The 20,571-nt window shown below is 40.2% G+C and overlaps 1 protein-coding gene and 1 non-coding gene across 2 annotated transcripts; one reads left to right on the top strand and one right to left on the bottom strand.

Moving 5' to 3' along the window:
• On the bottom strand, positions 1–16,930 carry LOC134356848 (ADP-ribosylation factor 4-like). The gene is made up of 6 exons (XM_063068049.1): positions 16,785–16,930; positions 14,591–14,671; positions 5,602–5,711; positions 4,207–4,278; positions 2,909–3,034; positions 1–1,173 (listed from the first exon to the last, which is right to left on the bottom strand). The coding sequence occupies exons 1-6, from the start codon at positions 16,849–16,851 to the stop codon at positions 1,087–1,089; spliced, it is 543 nt and encodes a 180-aa protein (XP_062924119.1). The 5' UTR covers positions 16,852–16,930; the 3' UTR covers positions 1–1,086.
• Positions 16,931–17,218: 288 nt separating this feature from the next.
• On the top strand, positions 17,219–17,291 carry trnak-cuu (transfer RNA lysine (anticodon CUU)). The gene has a single exon. It is a non-coding gene; the product is annotated as a tRNA-Lys (tRNA).
• The last annotated feature ends 3,280 nt before the right edge of the window (positions 17,292–20,571 follow it).

The raw sequence follows: 20,571 nt of genomic DNA, 5'->3' as shown, positions 1-20,571 counted from the left end.
TAAACCTTTATTTTATTAGATTTAAAATCAATACATTACATAGACAACTTTCATTATCTGAAAGTTGATTTTCCAGTTTTAGGAAGACTTGCCCATCCAAGGTCAAATATACCAACATTAACTATATTACACTGAATAACACCACACACTAGTAACAGTAACAGGCAACATTTTAAAAGTTACAACTTTCAATACAATTGAACTTCAGTGTATAGAAATGCCAACACGAAAGAAAGAATGCTTAAGAACTTGATTTTTGTTGTTTAATAATGTTTACACCACAGTTGAATACACAGCTTGCTTATTTTATGAAAGAAACTGAATCTGTACCATTATATAGGAAGAACTGAGGACAGATGTGAAACTGGTTATATTGCCAAAAACAAGTATCTACAAGACTATTTAAACCCATAATCTTGTATTAAACTAGCCAGTATCACAAATATTATAATACAAAGACCTTGAGTTGTTTCAACAGAACATAAGTGGGTTGTTCTGGCCATAATGTTAGAATCAACGAGAGTATAAAGTCAAAGCAATGTCTGTGCAATCAGTGAATTCTCCATTAGGTAAATATTATTTTCCAGATTCCAAAATTTGTATCCATCTCTACTCAAATCTATTCAGGAAGCACATCCAATATTATTAAAATAGAAAGTAACTGGTGACCATTTTCACAATACAACTACAATTTTTCAGCAGATTGTTTTAGAATGACCTGATGTATTACAGAACTTCATAAAAAGGTAAAGTAAAAAAGTTCATTAGGTAAATGTACTTAATGTTAATTTCTTAAAGATAGTACAGAAGTTATGGTCAAGTTCATTTCAACTAGGAAATAGTTGGAAGAAATGTATTTTCCCCACAGTGAGTTAACTATAAACTATCTGTTTAAACTTCCATTTTATGAAACCTACCACAAATGCTGGCAACAATGAAGAGTTCAAAATCAAGCTGTGTTTCCCAAAAAAGCTCCAGAAACCACAATACTTGAGTTGAAAACTCGATGACAACTCAAGCTAAAGTAACCAAACATTTTCTGTTAACTAAAACATACAATTGTCAAACTAAGTTGTAGCAGCAGGCCTAGGATTTTGAAAGTTCATTTGTCAACCAGTCAAGCCCTTCAAACAAGCCGGCTCCATCTGTGGCGCAAGTAGCTTGAACGTACCACTATTCAAAAACAGGAAAATATAGTATTAGACAAAGTAATAAACATATGTCAATCAAGGAACACTTTCAACTATGTTTGTAAAATAGAATCAAGCTAAAATACCTTTTACATAAAAGGTATTTTATATTTTCAGTTTTAAGCACAAGACTCGCTGGAAGATAACTTCATCCACTGAGGAACTGGGGATCATTAAACTTGTAGCACTCAGGGCAAAATATTTTACAGATTATATATTCTTAATGTGTCATACTTCTGGCCCCAAAACACTAAAGCCAATATATCCAATAACACCTTCACAATTACTCTCAACACCAGACTTCCACAAGGCTTTGTCCTTAGCCCCATACCTTCATGTCTGTGGCTAAATTCCACTCCAACCCATATACAAATTTGATGATTACACTACTATAGTGGCTCAGATCTAAAACTATGCCAAGATGGAGTACAGGAAAAAGACAAGCCAGCCAGTGGCATGGTGTCAAGACAAAAACCTTTCCCTCTATGTCAGAAAAGGAGTTGTCACTGACTTCAGAAAGAAGGGTGGAGTACATACACCCTCTCTATATCAATGGTGGAGAAGTGAAGATGGTTCAGAGCTTCAAGTTCCCAGCTGCAAATATCAACGTTTTTTCCTGGTCAAACCATGTAGACACTATGACTAAGAAAGTACACCAATGTCTCTGGTACCCTACAAGGCTAAGGAAATTTGACACATCTTTATAAATGCGCTTTGAAAGCATCCAGTCTGGATGCATCACTGCTTAGTATGGTAAATGTTTTACTCGATTCTGCAAGAAACTGTGGAGCTGTGAATGCAGTCATGTAAGCCAACCTCCACTACACTATCTACTGCTTTGCAAAAACAGCTAACATAATCAAAGACCCTTGCTGTTCCAGTAATTTTGTCTTCTTCCTCTTTGGGCAGAAGATACAAATTTTTGACAGTACGTACCATGAGACCCAAGGACAGCTTCTATTCCACTGTTATCAAACTCCTGAATGGACATCTCATACAATAAAAAATAAACAATCTCCCAATCTATCTTAATGTGGCCCTTGCACTTTGTCATCTTGTACTCTATTACTGCAATACTGTACTATATTCTCCATTGCTTTCCTTTTACTATCTTGATTTAACTATGTGTGGCATGTTCTGTCTGGATGGCACACAAAACAAAGCTTTTCACTGTATCTCGGTACATGTAATAAATCGATACTAGGTAAAGTCCTTTAGAACCTTCAGAAATAGACTATACTACTTCATATTTCCAGTGTTTACAACTTTAAAGAAACTGTGGCCCTTGTGAATTTTCTTCCAACTTTTCCTAAAGATGTTAATAAGATAGGCCATGCGAGATTTGTGGCCCCTTACACCCAAAGATAAAGTTTCTTTGCCATTAACATTAATGCAAAGGTTAATGTACAAAATGTACATGAGACATCTGGATCAGAAAACCTCTAGGTAACAACGTAATATTGAAAATTTTCATCTAGTGATTTATCACTATTGTCATAGTGAGGGATTAAAGACATTTCAGTGCGGTAGAGCCCAAATTCTCTATTTATAAATTCATTCATTGGGCAAGTATCAATTAAGGAAACAAAGACCTTAAGTTCAATAACACCTACAGCACATATATTGTAAATACTAAAAAACATTGTAAATACTAAAACAACTAAGTTAATGGCACTACTAATGTTTACAATGCTACAACTCTTATATAGATTTCTTACAACTCTGTTACGAAAGGACTGTAGTCCTAATTTTTCTGTAACTTCATTGACGGACAAGGCATTTGGCAAGTCTTGTTTATTGGCAAATACCAATAAAACTGCATCTCTTAATTCATCTTCTTGAAGCTGGAATAAAACACATTAGTTAATTTGATACACAAGTAAAAGATATACAGCATGATCAATATAACTGAGTTTACTTTTGATAGTTGGCCAGGTGCCAATTTAAACTCAGCATCAACAGTTCCAGCATGGCCAACCCAAGTATTTGACTACTATTTTTGAAGACGCTCAAGGAATGTTAAAAATACAAAATGAATATATTTGTGTAAGATTCAGTATCATTTAATAATCTAATTTTTATCAACCACACCAAACTACAAAATGATAAAGAACTAGACAGAGTCTTGGGATTGAGCTGCACAATGCATGTAGGATTGCCACAAGTGGTGACACCAGCTTTGAACTTAAATTACTATTCAACTGCAACAAATGTTTTGGAAGTTAATTCACCACAGAATCTGTAACTTAGTCACCTGTAGTACACAGATCACTTTCTGAATGGCTTTAAAATTAATACAAGTTTGAGAACCATATATCCCTTTCGGACAGCTTCATAATTTGCTCAACTCCACTTCCCTGCCCAATCCCCATAATCCTGAATTTCTCATGCAGTCTAAAAAATTTCCCCAACTTAATTAGATATAAAGACCCCATATCTTGGAAGATCACTAGGCAGAGAATGCAAAAGTTCACAAGCTTCCACCACATAAATTTCCTGTTCATCTCAGACCTTAACCTGAGACTATGGTCCGAGCCACCTCTAGCAGAGGAAACATTTCACAGCACCTTCTCTGTCAAGCATGCTTAGAATCTTGTATGTTTCTGCAAGATCACTGCTCTCTTCGAAACTGAGCACAGCCCCATTCTTACCCATATGTCAATACCCCCAACCCAGCAGTTAACACTGTCTCATAGTCAAAAGTTATTTAGGTATCTAATTGTGTTATGCTTTTCTATCACTTACTTAAAAATAGATTCAAACAGTTTCCTAACAACCGCTGTTAGGTTTACTGGTTTGAGGAACAGTTTTTTCTTCATCCTTTCTTGAATGATACTGATACATTTGCTGTTTCCTAATGAATTCTTAATCTGCATGGCCTCAAAATGCTCACAACTCAATTGTCTATATAAATATCTATATATAAATCAATAGGAATATAACAATCTATCTGCAAGAAAGGAGCATTTACTTAAAATATTGACAATGTATCAAATACAAAGTAATAGATACATACCATTTTTCGGAGTTCATCTGCTGCTTCTGGCATTCTCTCCCTATCATTGCTATCTACCACAAAAATAAGACCCTGTCATAAGAAATAAAGTTTTGTATTTGAGATTTACTTTAAAAGGCAGAGAATAAGAATTCAAAGAAATTATATTCACAGAAATCATTGTAGTTATGAATTAAAACTTGTTTTTCTTTATAGAAAAACTGTTAAAATAACTTTTTAATAAATACAAAACTACAATTGAATTTACATGCATGTTGTTTGTCATTATTTATATGCCAGAGTAGGTCCCTACTCTAATGCATATTTATCAACTCTTGTGCTGCAAAGGACTGAGAAATCCCAATGCGAATGAGCATCAAATATTGATTTAAAGAAAAAGTAACATTAAGAGCATCACAGATTACTTCACATGAACAATTCTAAAAGTTCTCCTCTATAGTTAAGCTTTTATTTGTTATGAACTGGAGTCACTTCATGTACACAATTATCAGATTTTCTATAACTGTTTTCTAGTCTTTTGAATACCTCACAAATAAAATTAACACTAAATGAGCCCTCCTAGTCTATAACAGAATTATTGAATACCCAAGTGTTTTATGCTATGAACTTAAAAATGTAATAGATAAAGGGCACCAGTAGACATTATTGTTGATTGCCTTAATTGCAGCAGTGTCTTTAGTGTCATTAGAAGCATAATTGTTACAAGAGTTGAGATCCGAGGAAAGGTTTGGTTTCTCAACAGTACATAGGTAAGAGCAATCAGTAATAGTTATGACTGGTTAAAAATCAGACTGCAAATTATAAGCACCTATAGAGCATAAAAATATGGTTTCTGAACAGCAAGACTCTAAACAAATATAACATGCTAGATTTAGCTGAACTGCTCCTAGTCTAAAACCAGCCTGCATCTTCCTAGAGATGCTCTAGGAGATGCTGCCTGGCCTGCTGCGTTCACCAGCAACTTTGATGTGTGTTACTTGAATTTCCAGCATCTGCAGAATTCCTCGTGTCTGCATTAACCAAAACAGGTTTCCATCACACACTTCGAAAGAGGTTGTACATCAGCAGCATATTTGTCAGTGCACTGAGGAAACACTGCTTCCAAAATGGTCCTGAAAACTTTGTCAGGCACTAACCCCTCAGCCCCAACCTTGTCACCAGTGAAAATTGCAAAATTACACCACAAGGTAAAAGATCAGCCAAAATCTCATTGCATAGCAGAGCAGATTAGAAGCTTTATATTCTTATGCTCTTGGGAGTCAGTTCATCAAAAATAAAAGCTTTTTTTTGGTGGTATAAAGAACGAGTTTAAACAGATCTGTATAGCTATCGGTCATAAATATTTTGTGGTATGTGACGTGTTAAGGTGTTGAGTTCTATTAGGTAATGAACTACCTGTGTGTTCTGGAAATAGTGCCTCCATAATGGTCTAATTTTGTCTTGGCCACCAACATCCCACACAGTGAAATTTGTCTTGTTATATTCAACAGTTTCCACATTAAATCCTAAAAAAAAGGAAACAATTAGAGTTTTACAAAATACAAGAATATTAACTTTAAAAACTTTAATTTTTAATTAACTAGCTTGCAATAGCTGCACTAAAAAATCTTAATTTACTTACAATCAATTAGTTATGACCTTGCACTTACATTGAATATCTGTTTCTTTGGTAATTGAAAATATTAGTCAAGAAAATAAACTCCTGAACAAAATATTCTTCCTTTCAGAAATTGCATTAACCCTGCTAATTAGCTTATTAAAAGGCATCACTTTAAATTTTGTACTCATATTGTTTCTGCAAATTAAATTTTCTCCAATTTAAGTTGTTTTCAGCTTGATAACTTTCTTAGATAATTTTAGTAAGATCTTTGATTTACACATGGTGGTGCAATCTACGAATGGTCAAAATAACTAGAGCTGGAAACATACACCTGTATGCTAAAAGTAGATGTCATTTAAGAACTAAACTGCTATGTTGCAGGCAATTTGTAAATTATCTTTCATATTAAATTATTGTCCATTGATCCACTGTATGCTGTTGACATGAAATATATGAAAGAGCCAGCTAATGGCTTCTGGAGGTCAGAAAATAACAAATATTTGACATTTTACTTCACTAATGTACACAACACTGAGTGCAGGGGCAGAGCCAAGTTATATTGAGCTGATGCACTTCATCTCCATTTTACTCAGTGTTCATTTTAAATATTTAAACATGTTAGGTGTCTTTTTAATTAAGAGAAAATACTTAATCTTTTCTCTCAACTATTAAATGCCTCTGATAATAAAAGGTATTTTAAAAAAGTGAAAAAAGCTCTTTGACAGTAGGGTGTTGTCAAAGGGCCACTTGAATGTTACGGAGCCAGTGGAACGTCAGGATTCACTTCTCAAGCATAGTTACTATTCACAGACAATTCGACTTGGTGGACTGGGCACAATTAAGCACAGTTTTGAACAATAGCCAATCGCTGTTGAGAAGATGCAGCTCATTCAGGTTGCCAATTGGGTACATAAAGCATCGATTTGCGGCAGCTTGGTGTTTGAACAGCAGCCAATCAGCAATCAGCATTGACTGGCAAGAACAAATAAAACTAAGGCAGGTGCGAGTGCTGGAGTTGACAGTGTTATTTGAAGATTTAGCTCTTTGAGGCTTCAGCAAGGAGAGGCTTGAGTGAGAGAAGGTGAAAAAGATGTAGGTAGATATTCCCCCCCACCCCCAGTTTATTTATTGTTGCCTTCTTTATATTTGCAGTTAGAACAGTAGGACTGGACAGGATAGCTGTATGCCCCTTGTGTGGGATATGGGAAGGCAGGAGAACTCCAGTGTCCCTGACGACTTCACCTGCGAGAAGTGCATCCAGTTGCATCTTCAAACACTATGTTAAGGAACTGGATGAACTCTGGATGCTGAGAGGGTGTTGGATAGGATATATAGAGAGGCAGTTACATCCAGGGTGCAGGACACAGGAAACAGTGACAGTCAGGAAGGGGAAAGGGATTAAACAGCCAGTGCAGAGTATCCCTGTGACTAACCCCCTCAACAACAGGTTGGGTGGGGGGGGGGAGAGAGACCCAGCAGAGGAAAGTCGCAGTGGTGTGTCTGGCTCGGTGACTCAAAAGTGAAAGGGGGAGAAGAGACAAGCTGTGGAGATAGGGGATTTATTAGTTAGGGTAACAGAAAGATGGTTCTGTGGACAAGAAAGAGATTTGTGGATGGTACAATGCCTAAACAAAGTATTCACCCCCCTCGTAAGTTTTTATGTTTTATTGTTTTTCAACTTTCAATTACAGTGGAATCGATTTGGCTTTTTTGACACCGAACAACAGAAAAAGACTTTCATTTCAAAGTGAAAACATATCTACCAAGTAATCAAAATTAATTAGAAATATAAAAAAAATAATTGATTGCATAAGTATTCACCCCCTTCAGGTCAGCATTTAGTAGATGCACCTTTGGCAGCAATCAGTGCATAGGTGTACTCAAGCAGCTTGACAACTGTTCAAGCTCCGTCAGGTTGCATGGGGATTGTGAGTGAACAGTCGTTTTCCAAGGCCAGCCACAAATTCTCAATTGGATTGAGGTCTGGACTCTGACTTGGTCGCTCTAGGACATTAACTTTGTTGTTTTTAAGCCATTCCTGTGCAGCTTTGGCTTTATGCTTGGGGTCATTGTTCTGCAAGAAAACAAATCTTCTCCCAAGTCACAGTTCCCTTGCAGACAGCATCAGGTTTTCCTCCAGGATTTCTCTGTATTTTCTCCATTCATTTTACCCTCTACCTTCACAAGCCTTCCAGGGCCTGCTGCAGTGAAGCATCCCCACAGCATGAGGCAGCCACTGCCATGCTTCATGGCAGGTACGGTGTGTTTCTCATGAGGTGTTTGGCTTATGCCAAACATAATGTTTAGTCTGATGGCCTAAAAGCTCAATTTTGGTTTAATCAGACCAGCTTAGTTCAGCGTCTCCCACATGTTTCTGGTAAGCTCTAGCCGAGATATCATATGAGCTTTTTTTTTGCCAACAGTGGCTTTCTCTTTGCCACTCGCCCATAAAGCTGCGACTGGTGAAGCACCCGAGCAACAGCTTTATGTGCAGTCTCTCCCATCTCAGCCACTGAAGCTTGTAACTCCTCTAGAGTTGTCATAGGTCTCTTGCAGGCCTTCCTTCTTGCACAGTCACTCAGTTTTTAAGGACAGCCTGCTTCAGGCAGACATACAGCTGAGCCATGTTCTTTCCATTGCTTGATGACTGACCACTGTACTCCAAGGGATGTTCAGAGACTTGAAAATTCTCTCGTATCCATCTCCTTGTGCTTTTCAATAACCTTTTCCCAGATTTGCTTGGAGTGTTCTTTTGTCTTCATGGTGTAGTTTTAGTCAGGATACTGACTCATCAGTAGTTGGACCTTCCAGATGCAGGTGTACTTTTACTACAACCAATTGAAACACCTTAACTGCACACAGGCCTCCAAAAGCAGATCTCATTTAACTAATTATGTGACTTCTGAAACCAATTGGGTGCACCAGTGATGATTTGGTGCATCATAGTAAAGAGGGGTGAATACTTATACAATCAATCTTTTGTGTTTTATATTTGTAATTAATTTAGATCGCTTTTCACTTTGACACGAAAGAGTCCTTCTGTTGATCAATATTAAAAAAGCCAAACAGAATTCACTGTGACTCAATGTTGTAAAATAATAAAACATGAAAACTTCCAAGGGGGTGAATACTTTTTATAGGCACTGTTTGTTGCCTCACAGGTGCTACAGTCCGGGACATCTCGGATCGAGTCCTCAGTATTCTTACGTAGGATGGTGAACAGTCATGGCCCATGTAGCTACCAAAGACAAAGGTAGGAAGAATGATGAGGTTCTGCAGAGTTCAGGGAGTCAAGTGCCAATTTAAAGGACAGGACCTCCAGGGTTGTGATCTCAGTATTGCTATCCATGCTACATACTAGTGAGGCCAGAAATACGAAGATCATACAGTTTAACATGTGTCTAAGGAATTGGTGTAGGAGTGCATAAGATTTTTGGATAATTGGGCTCTCTTCCAGGGAAGGTGAGACCTGTACAGGAAGGATGGTTTGACCCTGAACTGGAGAGGGACGAATATCCTAACAGAAAGGTTCACTAGTGCTGTGGGGGTGGGGTTAAACTAAAGTCGCAGGGGGAATGGGAATCAGAGGGCCAGAAATGATAGTGAAGAGGTTGCGGAGACATTTTTTTGTTAAGACCGCAAAGTCAGAAATCAAAAGGTTGAGCAAGGTGCGACTAATGTTCCGAGCTGCGTATATTTCAATGATAGTAGTCTTGTAGGAAAGGCAGATGAGCTCAGGGCATTGATCATCACAAGGAATTATAATATTGTAGCCATTAGTGAGATGGTTGCAGGAGGGGCAGGACTGGCAGCTTATTATTCTGGAGTTGCATTGTTTTAGACACAACAGAACAAGAGGGATTGAAGGTGGCATTAATAGTCAGTGAAAATGTCACTGCAGTGCTTAGTCAGGACAGACTGGAGAACTCATCTAGTCAAGCTTTACAGGAACTGACAAAAAACGTACGACCATGTTACCGACCATATGACCCGAAACGTCGACTGTACCTGTTCCTAGAGATGCTGCCTGGCCTGCTGTGTTCACCAGCAACTTTTATGTGTATGACCGTGTTAACGGGGCTATATTATAGACCATCCAGTCTGCGGGACTTACAGAATGAAATTTGCAATGAGATCGCAGACTTGCAAGAAACATAAGCTTATTTTATTAGGTGATTTTAATTTTCCACATATTGACTGGGTCTCCCATACTGTAAAAGGACTAGATAGAACAGAGTTTGTCAAACATGTTCAGGAAAGTTTCCTTAATAACTACATAGAAGTCCCAACAAGCGCGTGATACTTGATCTACTATTAGGGAATGAGACAGGGCAGATGACAGAAGTTTGTCTAAGTGAACACTTTGCATCTAGTGATCACATCAGTTTAAAAGTAAATATGCAAAAACATAGGTCTGGTCTTCGGGCTGAGACTCTAAATGGAGGAAAGGCCAATTTTGATGGTATCAGAAAGGATCTGGCAAGTGTGGATTGGGACAGGCTATTTCCTGGCAAAAGTGTACTTGGTTAATGGGAGGCCTTCAAAAATGACATTTTGAGTGTACAAAACTTGTATGTGTCTCTCAGAATAAAAAGGTAAAGATAATAGGTTTAGGGAACCCTGGGTTTCAAGAGATATTGAGGCCCTGGTTAAGAAAAGAAAAAAGGAGGTGAATAGCAGGTATAGGCAGATAGGAAAAAAATAAGGAGCTTATGGAGTATAAGAAATGCAAGAGAACACTTAAAAAATTAGGAGGGCCAAAAGGCGGCGTGAGGTTGCTGTAGCAGACAAGGTGAAGGAGTATCCTAAGGGAGTCTATAGGTACGTTAAGAGCAAAAGGATTGCAAGGGACAAAATTGGTCCTCTGGAAGATCAGACCAGAATGGTAATCTATGTCTGCAGCCAAAAGAGATTGGGGGGGGGGGGAGGGAGGTTGATCTTAAGTGGAATTTTTGCATCTGTATTTCCTCTGGAGACAGAGTCTATAGAAGAGAGGCAAATCAAGAGCAATGTCAGAGACCTTACACAGATTACAGAGGTGTTTGCTGTCTCGAGGCAAATTAGGGTGGATAAATCCCCAGGGCATGATAAGGTGTTCCCTCAGACCCTGCAGAAAAAGCAGGGGCCCTGTGAGAGAAAATTAAAACCACCCTTAGTGACAGGTGAGGTGCCAGAGGATAGCTAATGTGGCTCCACTGTTTTAAGAAAGGCTCTAAAAATAAACCAGAAAATTATATGGCCGGTGATCCAACATCAGGAGTGGGAAAGTTAACTGGATATGAGTATTTGGATAGACAGGCACCGATTAGGGATAGTCAGCATGGTTTTGTGCATAGTAGGTCGTGTCTAACCAACCTGACAGATGTTTTTTTGACTAAGTTACCAGGAAAGTCAATGAAGGCAAGATAGTGGATGTTGACTATGTGAATTTCAGCAAGGCATTTGATAAGGTCCTGCAAGGCAGGCATGTCAAGAAGGTTTAGTCACTTGGCATTCAAGATGAGGCAGTAGATTGGATCAGACATTAGGTTTGTGGGAGAAGCCAGAAGGTGGTTGTAGATGGTTACCTCTCTGACTGGAGGCCTGGGACCAGTCGACTGCTGCAGGGATCAGGGTTGGGACCGTTGTTATTTGTCATCTGTATCAATGATCTGGATGATACTGTGGTTAAATATATCAGCAAGTTTGCAGATGACACCAAGATTTGGGGTGCAATGAACAGTGAGGAAGACTATCAGAGCTTACAGTGGGATCTGGACCAGATGGAAAAATGGCAGGTGGAATTCAAGCAACACACATCAAAGTTGCTGTTGAATGCAGCAGGCCAGGCAGCATCTCCAGGAAGAGGTACAGTCAACGATTCAGGCCGAGACCCTTCGTCAGGACTAACTGAAGGAAGAGTTAGTAAGAGATTTGAAAGTGGGAGGGGGAGGGGGAGATCCAAAATGATAGGAGAAGACAGGAGGGGGAGGGATGGAGCCAAGAGCTGGACAGGTGATTGGCAAAAGGATCATGGGACAGGAGGCCCAGGGAGAAAGACAAGGGGGGGGAAACCCAGAGGATGGGCAAGGGGTATAGTCAGAGGGACAGAGGGAGAAAAAGGAGAGTGAGAGAAAGAATGTGTGTATAAAAATAAATAACGGATGGGGTACAAGGGGGAGGTGGGGCATTAGCAGAAGTCAGAGAAGTCAATGTTCATGCCTTCAGGTTGGAGGCTACCCAGACGGAATATAAGGTGTTGTTCCTCCAACCTGAGTGTGGCTTCATCTTTACAGTAGAAGAGGCCGTGGATAGACATGTCAGAATGGGAATGGGACGTGGAATTAAAATGTGTGGCCACTGGGAGATCCTGCTTTCTCTGGCGGACAGAGCATAGGTGATCAGCAAAGCGGTCTCCCAGTCTGCATCGGGTCTTGCCAATATATAGAAGGCCACATCGGGAGCACCGGACGCAGTATATCACCCCAGTCGACTCACAGGTGAAGTGTCGCCTCACCTGGAAGGACTGTCTTGGGGCCCTGAATGGTGGTAAGGGAGGAAGTGTAAGGGCATGTGTAGCACTTGTTCTGCTTACAAGGATAAGTGCCAGGAGGGAGATCAGTGGGGAGGGATGGGGGGGACGAATGGACAAGGGAGTCGTGTAGGGAGCGATCCCTGTGGAAAGCAGAGAGGCAGGGAGGGAAAGATGTGCTTAGTGGTGGGATCCCGTTGGAGGTGGCGGAAGTTACGGAGAATAATATGTTGGACCCGGAGGCTGGTGGGGTGGTAGGTGAGAACCAGGGGAACCCTATTCCTAGTGGGGTGGCGGGAGGATGGAGTGAGAGCAGATGTGCATGAAATGGGGGAGATGCGTTTGAGAGCAGAATTGATGGTGGAGGAAGGGAAGCCCCTTTCTTTAAAAAAGGAGGACATCTCCCTCGTCCTGGAATGAAAAGCCTCATCCTGAGAGCAGATGCAGCGGAGACGGAGGAATTGCGAGAAGGGGATGGCATTTTTGCAAGAGACGGTGAGAAGAGGAATAGTCCAGATAGCCGTGAGAGTCAGTAGGCTTATAGTAGACATCAGTGGATAAGCTGTCTCCAGAGATAGAGACAGAAAGATCTAGAAAGGGGAGGGAGGTGTTGGAAATGGACCAGGTAAACTTGAGGGCAGGGTGAAAGTTGGAGGCAAAGTTAATAAGGTCAACGAGCTCAGCATTCGTGCAGGAAGCAGCGCCAATGCAGTCGTCGATGTAGCGAAGGAAAAGTGGGGGACAGATACCAGAATAGGTACGGAACATAGGTTGTTCACCAGAATTCAATGGAGACAAATGCAAGGTGCTGCACTTCAGTAGGATCAAAGGATCAAACAGGGTAGTTGAATGGTAGGGCACTGAGGAGTGTGGTAGAAAAGCAGGATCTGGGAATACAGGTCCATAATTCATTGAAAGTGGCAGCACAGGTAGACAGGGTTGTAAAGAAAGCTTTTGGGACAAGGCCTTCATAAATCATAGTACTGCGAAAAGGAGATGGGCTGTTATGTTGAAGTTGTATAAGATGCTGGTGAGGCCTAATTTGAAATATTGTGTGCAGTTTTGATCACCTATTCAAGTCAATTCAAAAAATAAAATCAATTCAATTCAATTCTATCTATAGGAAAGATGTAAGCAAGGTTGAAAGAGCGCAGAGAAAATTTACAAGGATGTTACCGGAACATGAGGATCTGAATTATAAGGAAAGATTGAATAGGTTAGAACTTTATTCCTTGGAACATAATAGATTGAGGGGAGATTTGATAGAGAAAACAAAATTATGAAGGGTATAGGTAGAGTAAATGCAAGCAGGTTTTTTCCACTGAGGTTGGGTGGGACTACAAATAGAGGTCATGGGTTAAGGGTGAAAGGTAAAAAGTCTAAGGGGAACATGAGGGGAAACATCTTTACTCAGAGGGTTGAGGGAGTGTTGAATGAGCTGCCAGTGTAAGTGGTGCACGTAAGCTCGATTTCAACACTTAAAAGAAGTTTGGATAGGTACATGGAAGAAAGGGCTGTGGTCCGGGTGCAGGTTGATGCAAGTAGACAGTTGAAATGGTTTGGCAGGGACTAGATGGGCCAAAGGGTCTGTTTCTGTGCTGCACTTTTCTATGACGATGACAATAGCAAGGAAACAATTTAAACTGCAGAACTGCAAAAATGTGTGGCTGCGGAAGGAGCCAGAGGAAGATGCAGTGATATCAAGCAGTTCATGCACATCATTTCATTATTGATAGTCTGCTAAGTAATTTTTTGTTCACTGCCAAGTAGTATTGTAAAACAAAATTAAACACATCCAATATTACATAAAGCACTTGCCACGTCTCATATAAACAATGAACTGTGACAGAAATATTATTCCTGTCAATGGGCAAATCCCAAATATTCTCCAAACCTTCAGGACTGGACTCACATTTGCCACTTCTACCTACCAATACCAAATACGCTGTGGACATGATGTCAATCTCAAAGTACTTCAGATTAAAAACATCACAATCTCAGATTATTATCTACAGATTAATGTGTCAATACTGCTGAATTTTCAGACGTCTGACACATTCATCAAAAACCTAAATCTTGCAGAAATTTCCAAAAATGTATAATGGATCTCGATTGATAATGATAAAAGTTGTACAGAAGGAAACAGATGGCAAAACATGGAGACTGCAAATGAAACTATCCATAATATTCAAAAGAAAATTTAATTGATTTTTTATTTTTACAAATAGCTGAATGACAGTCTCAACCAACATTCCTGTATAATTCGCACTTACCAATAGTTGGAATTGTTGTTACAATTTCCCCTAGTTTCAGTCTGTACAAAATGGTTGTTTTGCCAGCAGCATCCAAACCAACTAGAACAAAAAAAATCATTTTGACATTTCAAAAACAACACTGACCATGACAAATTTGGGTTTCTGCGCAGACAAGAGAGAGAAAATAGGTTAAATGAATGAGAGAAAACATGGTATACAAGATGGAAAAAAGTGAGGCAACATACTTTAAAAAAAACAATGGTGAGGTTGAAAGATATACATTGTATTTAAATTAAAAAATAAACACTGCCCAAATTTGGATGTAATTCAAGACCAGTCTTTATTAGGAATGACTCAATCCAACAACTTCATGTGACCATCAGTAAAGACAATACGAGTCCATTCTCAGGATAAAATCTGGCTTGCCGACAGACGCAGGTCTAGTATTCTTTCATTAACCTCACTCTTGAATAAGCTACAAAAAGTTTAAATTTACTAATTCGTTGCACAAGATGATTAACAGTTTAATACAAATTAACTTACCACTATAAATTCAGACGGGAGCTCTAACTTATTGTGGCTGAAGACGCATGAGATTGTAAACAAATAGCACTTAGTTTTGATTCCATGTGGTTGACGTTGCTATCTGTGGTAGCACACTTATTTTACCAAATGTTCAATGAATATTCAGCTCAACCCTTCCCAAACAAGCATTATTAACTTTTTAATTGCAGGGTTGTACATCAAATGCCGTTTACTCCCAAAATGCTCCGAGTGCATCATGGTTAAATTGGCCCAGCTCAATTTGAGTCAGTGAAAGGCAGTCATGTCAGGAAGTGCCTACAGCTTGAGCAAGAAGGGAGGGCGAATACAGGTGTCAATTTCAAAACTGACTCAGTATCAGAAGCTAAACATGGATAGGAAACGTTGCCTAGAAATGAAGAGTTCTACGTCCAATGTCTAGTTTCAGTTTTCCTCAATAGCGGGTTGCGATATCCAATAAGTTTCAGGGTATGTTTTGCAAATTTAAATTTAAAATTTGTTTCAACGCTATGCATCCTAAGGGAAGTCTGCAAAGGAATTCAAGTGAAGTCATCAGTAAGAGAACAAAGGGCACACCCTGCTTTAGATGCTGAAATACTTTCTCAGATGTCTGCTTTCCTCTTTGCCATAAGCAGGGAACATTCAGCAAATATCCCCCCAAATCAGGGAGCATTAACACTTCAATTTTACTTAGTGGAGTGACAACGGGGTGAACAAGGGCACCCACCTAAATATGGCTGGCTTTGTGGCATGGACTCGATAGGCCAAATGGTCTCTTGTTGAAAAAGTGGTAGGGGTAATAGAAAAGTAACGTGGGTCATTTAAGATTATTCCCCGTAGCAAGGCTAAAATGGCAAACACGAGGAAATCTGCAGATGCTGGAATTTCAAGCAACACACAAAGTTGCTGGTGAAGGCAGCAGGTCAGGCAGCATCTCTAGGAAGAGGTACAGTCGACGTTTCGGGCCGAGACCCTTCGTCAGGTCGAAAATGGTTTGATTTTCAATGCGTAGTTTGAAGAAATTAAGAGTCATTAAAGACACGTAGGATGGATATACAAAATAGAGAGGGAAGGGGAAGGGAGAGTTGGAGACTACAAAAAGACATGTATTATTTTAGAGTGCAGTGACCCTCGGCCTGAGTTCTCTAGTGCTTACACAACGTAAGAGCTGAAAAATATCCACTACCAGCTGACATTAAACGCAGCAATCTCACGACTGCAGAATAATGCCTGTTTCTGGGCGCTTCTCTGAAAAACAATACTAATCATCATTGCAAAGTCGGCTTGGTTTACACCCTTCCAAAACAGGTTTCGCCCGGCCCACGAAACTCTTTTGACAGCCGGTAAAGCCGGGAAATGAAAGGAGAGGCAACGGAGTTTCAGCAATTCCCACTCCGTCTCTCACCAGGCGTTCCCGTGCCTTCGGGAACCGGCACTCGCTCAGGGGAAACAGGTGGATCCCCCCGCCCCGAGCCGCCTTCCTACCCCCACTCACCCAGAGGAGGAGGAGGTGGGTGGCGGGCAGACTGCCGAAACACCGGACACTCCCCCCGGCTCTGCCCGAGCAGCAGCTGCGGAACAACCCCGAGGGGCCGTGCGCTGAACAATGGGAGCCGGGGCATCCCGACACGGAACGGACGGACGGGCGGCGCGAAGGCCGGTAGCTCACCCATTAGTATCCGGACTTGCCTCTTGCCGAAGAAGTCCTTCACCAGCTGGGACAGACTGAGACCCATAGCTGCACCCACCGGCCGCCGCTCGCGCTCTGCCACGTCACAGCCGCCGCCGCTCCGGCACGGGCTGCATGACGTCACGGCCGCCGCTCACTCCGCCATCCCGGAAGTTACCGGCTCTTTCACAAGGTGCAGCCGATGCTGTGGATAACTTAACGGCTAAATTTGACATTTTTTAATCTTGGGAGTGTTTTGTGCGTTTTAGTTCTATTCACATGGCCTTTCCTTTTTTTTTGCTTTACCGATTCATCTCCCCGTGATTGTTACGGTCACTTTTCTGCTTAGAAAGGTGAAAAAGGATTGAAATGATCTTACCTTAATACGGTAATACATTTACTTTGTGCCATTTGGTCAACTTTCTAATATAATAGCCCGGCTAGCTCAGTCGGTAGAGCATGGGACTCTTAATCCCAGGGTCGTGGGTTCGAGCCCCACGTTGGGCGTTAATTTTCAGAGATTTTAAGGTGTTGGGGAATTCTGGAGTCAAGCATCTATAAAGAGGGATGTGTTGAGACCCCAGGATAACACAGGCCCCTTGTCTCCTACGTTACAGATACGTTACCTTGGTGCCATAACATCAACTGCTATATTCTTTCTCTCAAGCCTTCACATTATTCCCAGTGGTTAGAAATAACAATAACACTCCAGTAGGGGCTTAACCAGTAATTTGTAGATATTTATAATTTCCTTGCTTTTGTATTGTGTGTATCTAAACTTCAAAGCCATAGATATAATCTGCCTTTGAGTTAGGTATATAAAGCTGGAGCATTTGAAATTGTACTGTTTGGACGTAATTTCTCCTTACCAAAATGCATCACTAACATTTCCACACACTAGATTTCTTCTGCCAGCTGACTGCCTATTTTTTTTTATTGATTCACGGCTGGCAGGCAAGGTCAGCATTTTTTCACCACCCCTAATTTAATCTGAGCTACGTTCTTAGTCCAATTAATGAAGATCTCCTAAAATATATTATGGAGTTCTAAGACATTGGATTAGAAAGGATAAAGGAACAGAGACAAAATTGTAAATCATAATAGTGTGTGACAGGGAATGGAAATAATAGGAGCTGGCAGTGTATATTTGTGCAAAACCATCTTAACCCATTTTTAGCTCCTTGATATTTCTGTCCAACATGATTCTGAAGCACTCTTTGTTCCAACAGTATATATCTTTTCCATGACCAATGTTTACCTTGAATATCCTCTAGAATTATTCACTGTGATGTATTTTCCTCTTAAATTAGTTTAATAAGAAGTACCGTGAGTTACTAGGGAGACCAGGATAGATGTTACCAGGATAGAGTGGGTGATGTGACTAAAGGCTCGGGAGAAAATTCTAATCTGAGATGGATTTATAGAAGGAAAAGACCACTTGGATATTTTCATGGGGAGACTAGTGACAAGGGTGACTTATTACTGGGCTTCACTGGAGAGGAAGTCTAAGGAAATGGGGACCACAGGGGTAGAGATGTAGGGAGGGCTAGATGAGGATGGATTGATGGATTTTGAGGGTTAGAGCATGACAACAGAGGGATGTGAGAGTTAACCAGGATGGATTCATTAGGGCACAGTACTGTCTAGTGTGTTAGATTCACATGAAATGATATTGACTGTAATAAGATTCACTGTGTAGGATGGTTCATCTTGCTGTGTGGGATGGGTGTAGGTTGTGGAGATTGGGATGATGTTCTAGATTATCATGTGATGGATTAATTCAATATTGAGTTGTGCCAAGATAGCTTTTCAAGCTGCAATCTTGCTGGGCAGTTGAAAGGGATATTGTGTTGGATGGACTTAACAGTAGATACAGTATTGGGACCGCTACTTTTCACATTGCTTGTCAGTGATTTAGATAATGTAATTGTTGGCTTTGTGGCAAAGTTTGTGGATGATACAAAGATAGGTGGAGGGGTAGATAGTGCTGATGTAGCAAGACTTAGACAAATTGGACAAATGGGCAAAAAGGTGGCAGATGGAATATACTGCTGGGAAATGTACGATAATATATTTTGGTAAAAGGAATAGTACGGACTATTATTTAGATGGGGAGAAGGTTCATTTCCAGGTTGAGTCTGTGGTAAAGAAGGCAAATGCAATGTTGTCATTTATTTAAAGGGGAATAGAATATAGAAGCAAGGAGATAATGCTAAGGCTTTATAACACACCAGTCAGGCCGCAGTTAGAGCATTGTCAACAGTTTTGGGCCCCATATCTCAGAAAGGATGTGTTGTCATTGGAGAGTCCAGAGGAGGTTCACAAGGATGATTCCAGGAATGAAAGGGTTAACATATGAGGAACGTTTAGCAGCCTTGGGCCTGTACCCACTGGAACTTAGAAGAATGTGGAGGTGGGATCTCATTGAAACCTACCGAATATTGAAAGGATGAGGTAGTGCGGATGTGGAGGGAATGTTTCCTATGGTGGGGGTATCCAGAACTAGAGGGCACAGCCTCAAAATTGAGGGGCGACCTTTCAGAACAGAGGTAAGGAGGAATTTTTTTAGCCAGAGCATAGCAAATCTGTGGAATGTTCTGCCACAGACTGCAGTGGAGGCCAAGTCCATGGGTACATTTAAAGCGGAAGTTGATGGTTTCCTGATTGGTCAGGGCATCAAAGGATATGGCAAGAAGGCAGGTGTATGGGGTTGAGTGGAATCCGAGATCAGCCATGATGGAATGGTGGAGTAGACTCAATGGGCTGAATGGCCTAACTCTGCTCCTGTGCTTATGGTCTTCTACAGTTAATTTAAGTGGAGACATAGGTAGGTACTTTACACTGAGATTAATTTGGTGAAGAGCTGTTCTGCAATTTATTTGCAGCAAGGGGGACTTAAAAATGCAAAAGAAAATTGCAAACTGGACATGAAATTTCAGCTGGACTCACACTAAACAAAAATATTAGTTAATGAAATGTGAGGCTAGGCAATGTTTTTCAAAGGACTAATAAAACAAAAACCAAAATTAAACAAGAAATAAATTGATAAAGCATATTAAAAAGGCTTATAATGAACTAGTAACTTGTGAATAGGCTTACTGAATTTTAATTTATCTGTGAACTACCCATGCGCAACCTTTTGATAATAAATGTTAAAATTCTTGCCGAAGGGTTTTGGCCTGAAATGTTGACTGTGCTTTTTCCATAGAAGCTGCCTAGCCTGCTGAGCTCCTCCAGCATTTTGTGTGTTGCTTGGATTTCCAGAATCTGCAGATTTTCTCGTTTCCAAAAGCTTAACGAGGTCTTGAAATTAATCTCATTACATTATTTCATCTAAAATTGACTCAGCAACATGCTGTCAAAGCAATGCATTTCATTGTTAAGAATTATGTACATAGAATTCTGATGATGTCCTGAAACTCAACATAAAATGCTGCGGTAAGATTTGGGATCAATTATTCAACAGTAACTGCCAATTCATTGCATCCTGTTGTGGAACCAAGATAAGGAATTTAGAGACTGGAAGACCATCTATTCTGGTACACAGTATTTCTCAATATTTGGGTTTTGAGTCACTTTGATGTTGAGGACAGGGGAAAAAAGATACAGTTTTGCCCTCAAATAAAATATTGAGATGTTCATCTCATTCCATGTATGAAATAACTGCCTTAGTTTCTAGTGCATTGTAATAACTGCACTGGCAGTAAGTGTTTTAAATTCCTTGAGAAGTTGCAAAATAATAAGGCTTCTTTATTTAAAGACAAAGGTATAACTTGGTTCTTTCCAT

This window comes from Mobula hypostoma, chromosome 15, assembly GCF_963921235.1.
Source record: "Mobula hypostoma chromosome 15, sMobHyp1.1, whole genome shotgun sequence".
NCBI classification, from domain to species: Eukaryota; Metazoa; Chordata; class Chondrichthyes; order Myliobatiformes; family Myliobatidae; genus Mobula; species Mobula hypostoma.
This window is presented reverse-complemented; position numbering and strand designations above follow the sequence as displayed.

What these genes read in the sequence shown, in the direction of transcription:
- LOC134356848 (XM_063068049.1), bottom strand. Translation starts at nt 16,851, where the DNA reads ATGGGTCTCAGTCTGTCCCAGCTGGTGAAGGACTTCTTCGGCAAGAGG. An exon ending in GCAAGTCCGGATACTAATGG is followed by an intron (nt 14,672 to 16,784) that starts GTGAGCTACCGG and finishes TTTTTGTTCTAG; the next exon opens with TTGGTTTGGATGCTGCTGGC. An exon ending in CAGATGAACTCCGAAAAATG is followed by an intron (nt 3,035 to 4,206) that starts GTATGTATCTAT and finishes GTTTTATTCCAG; the next exon opens with CTTCAAGAAGATGAATTAAG.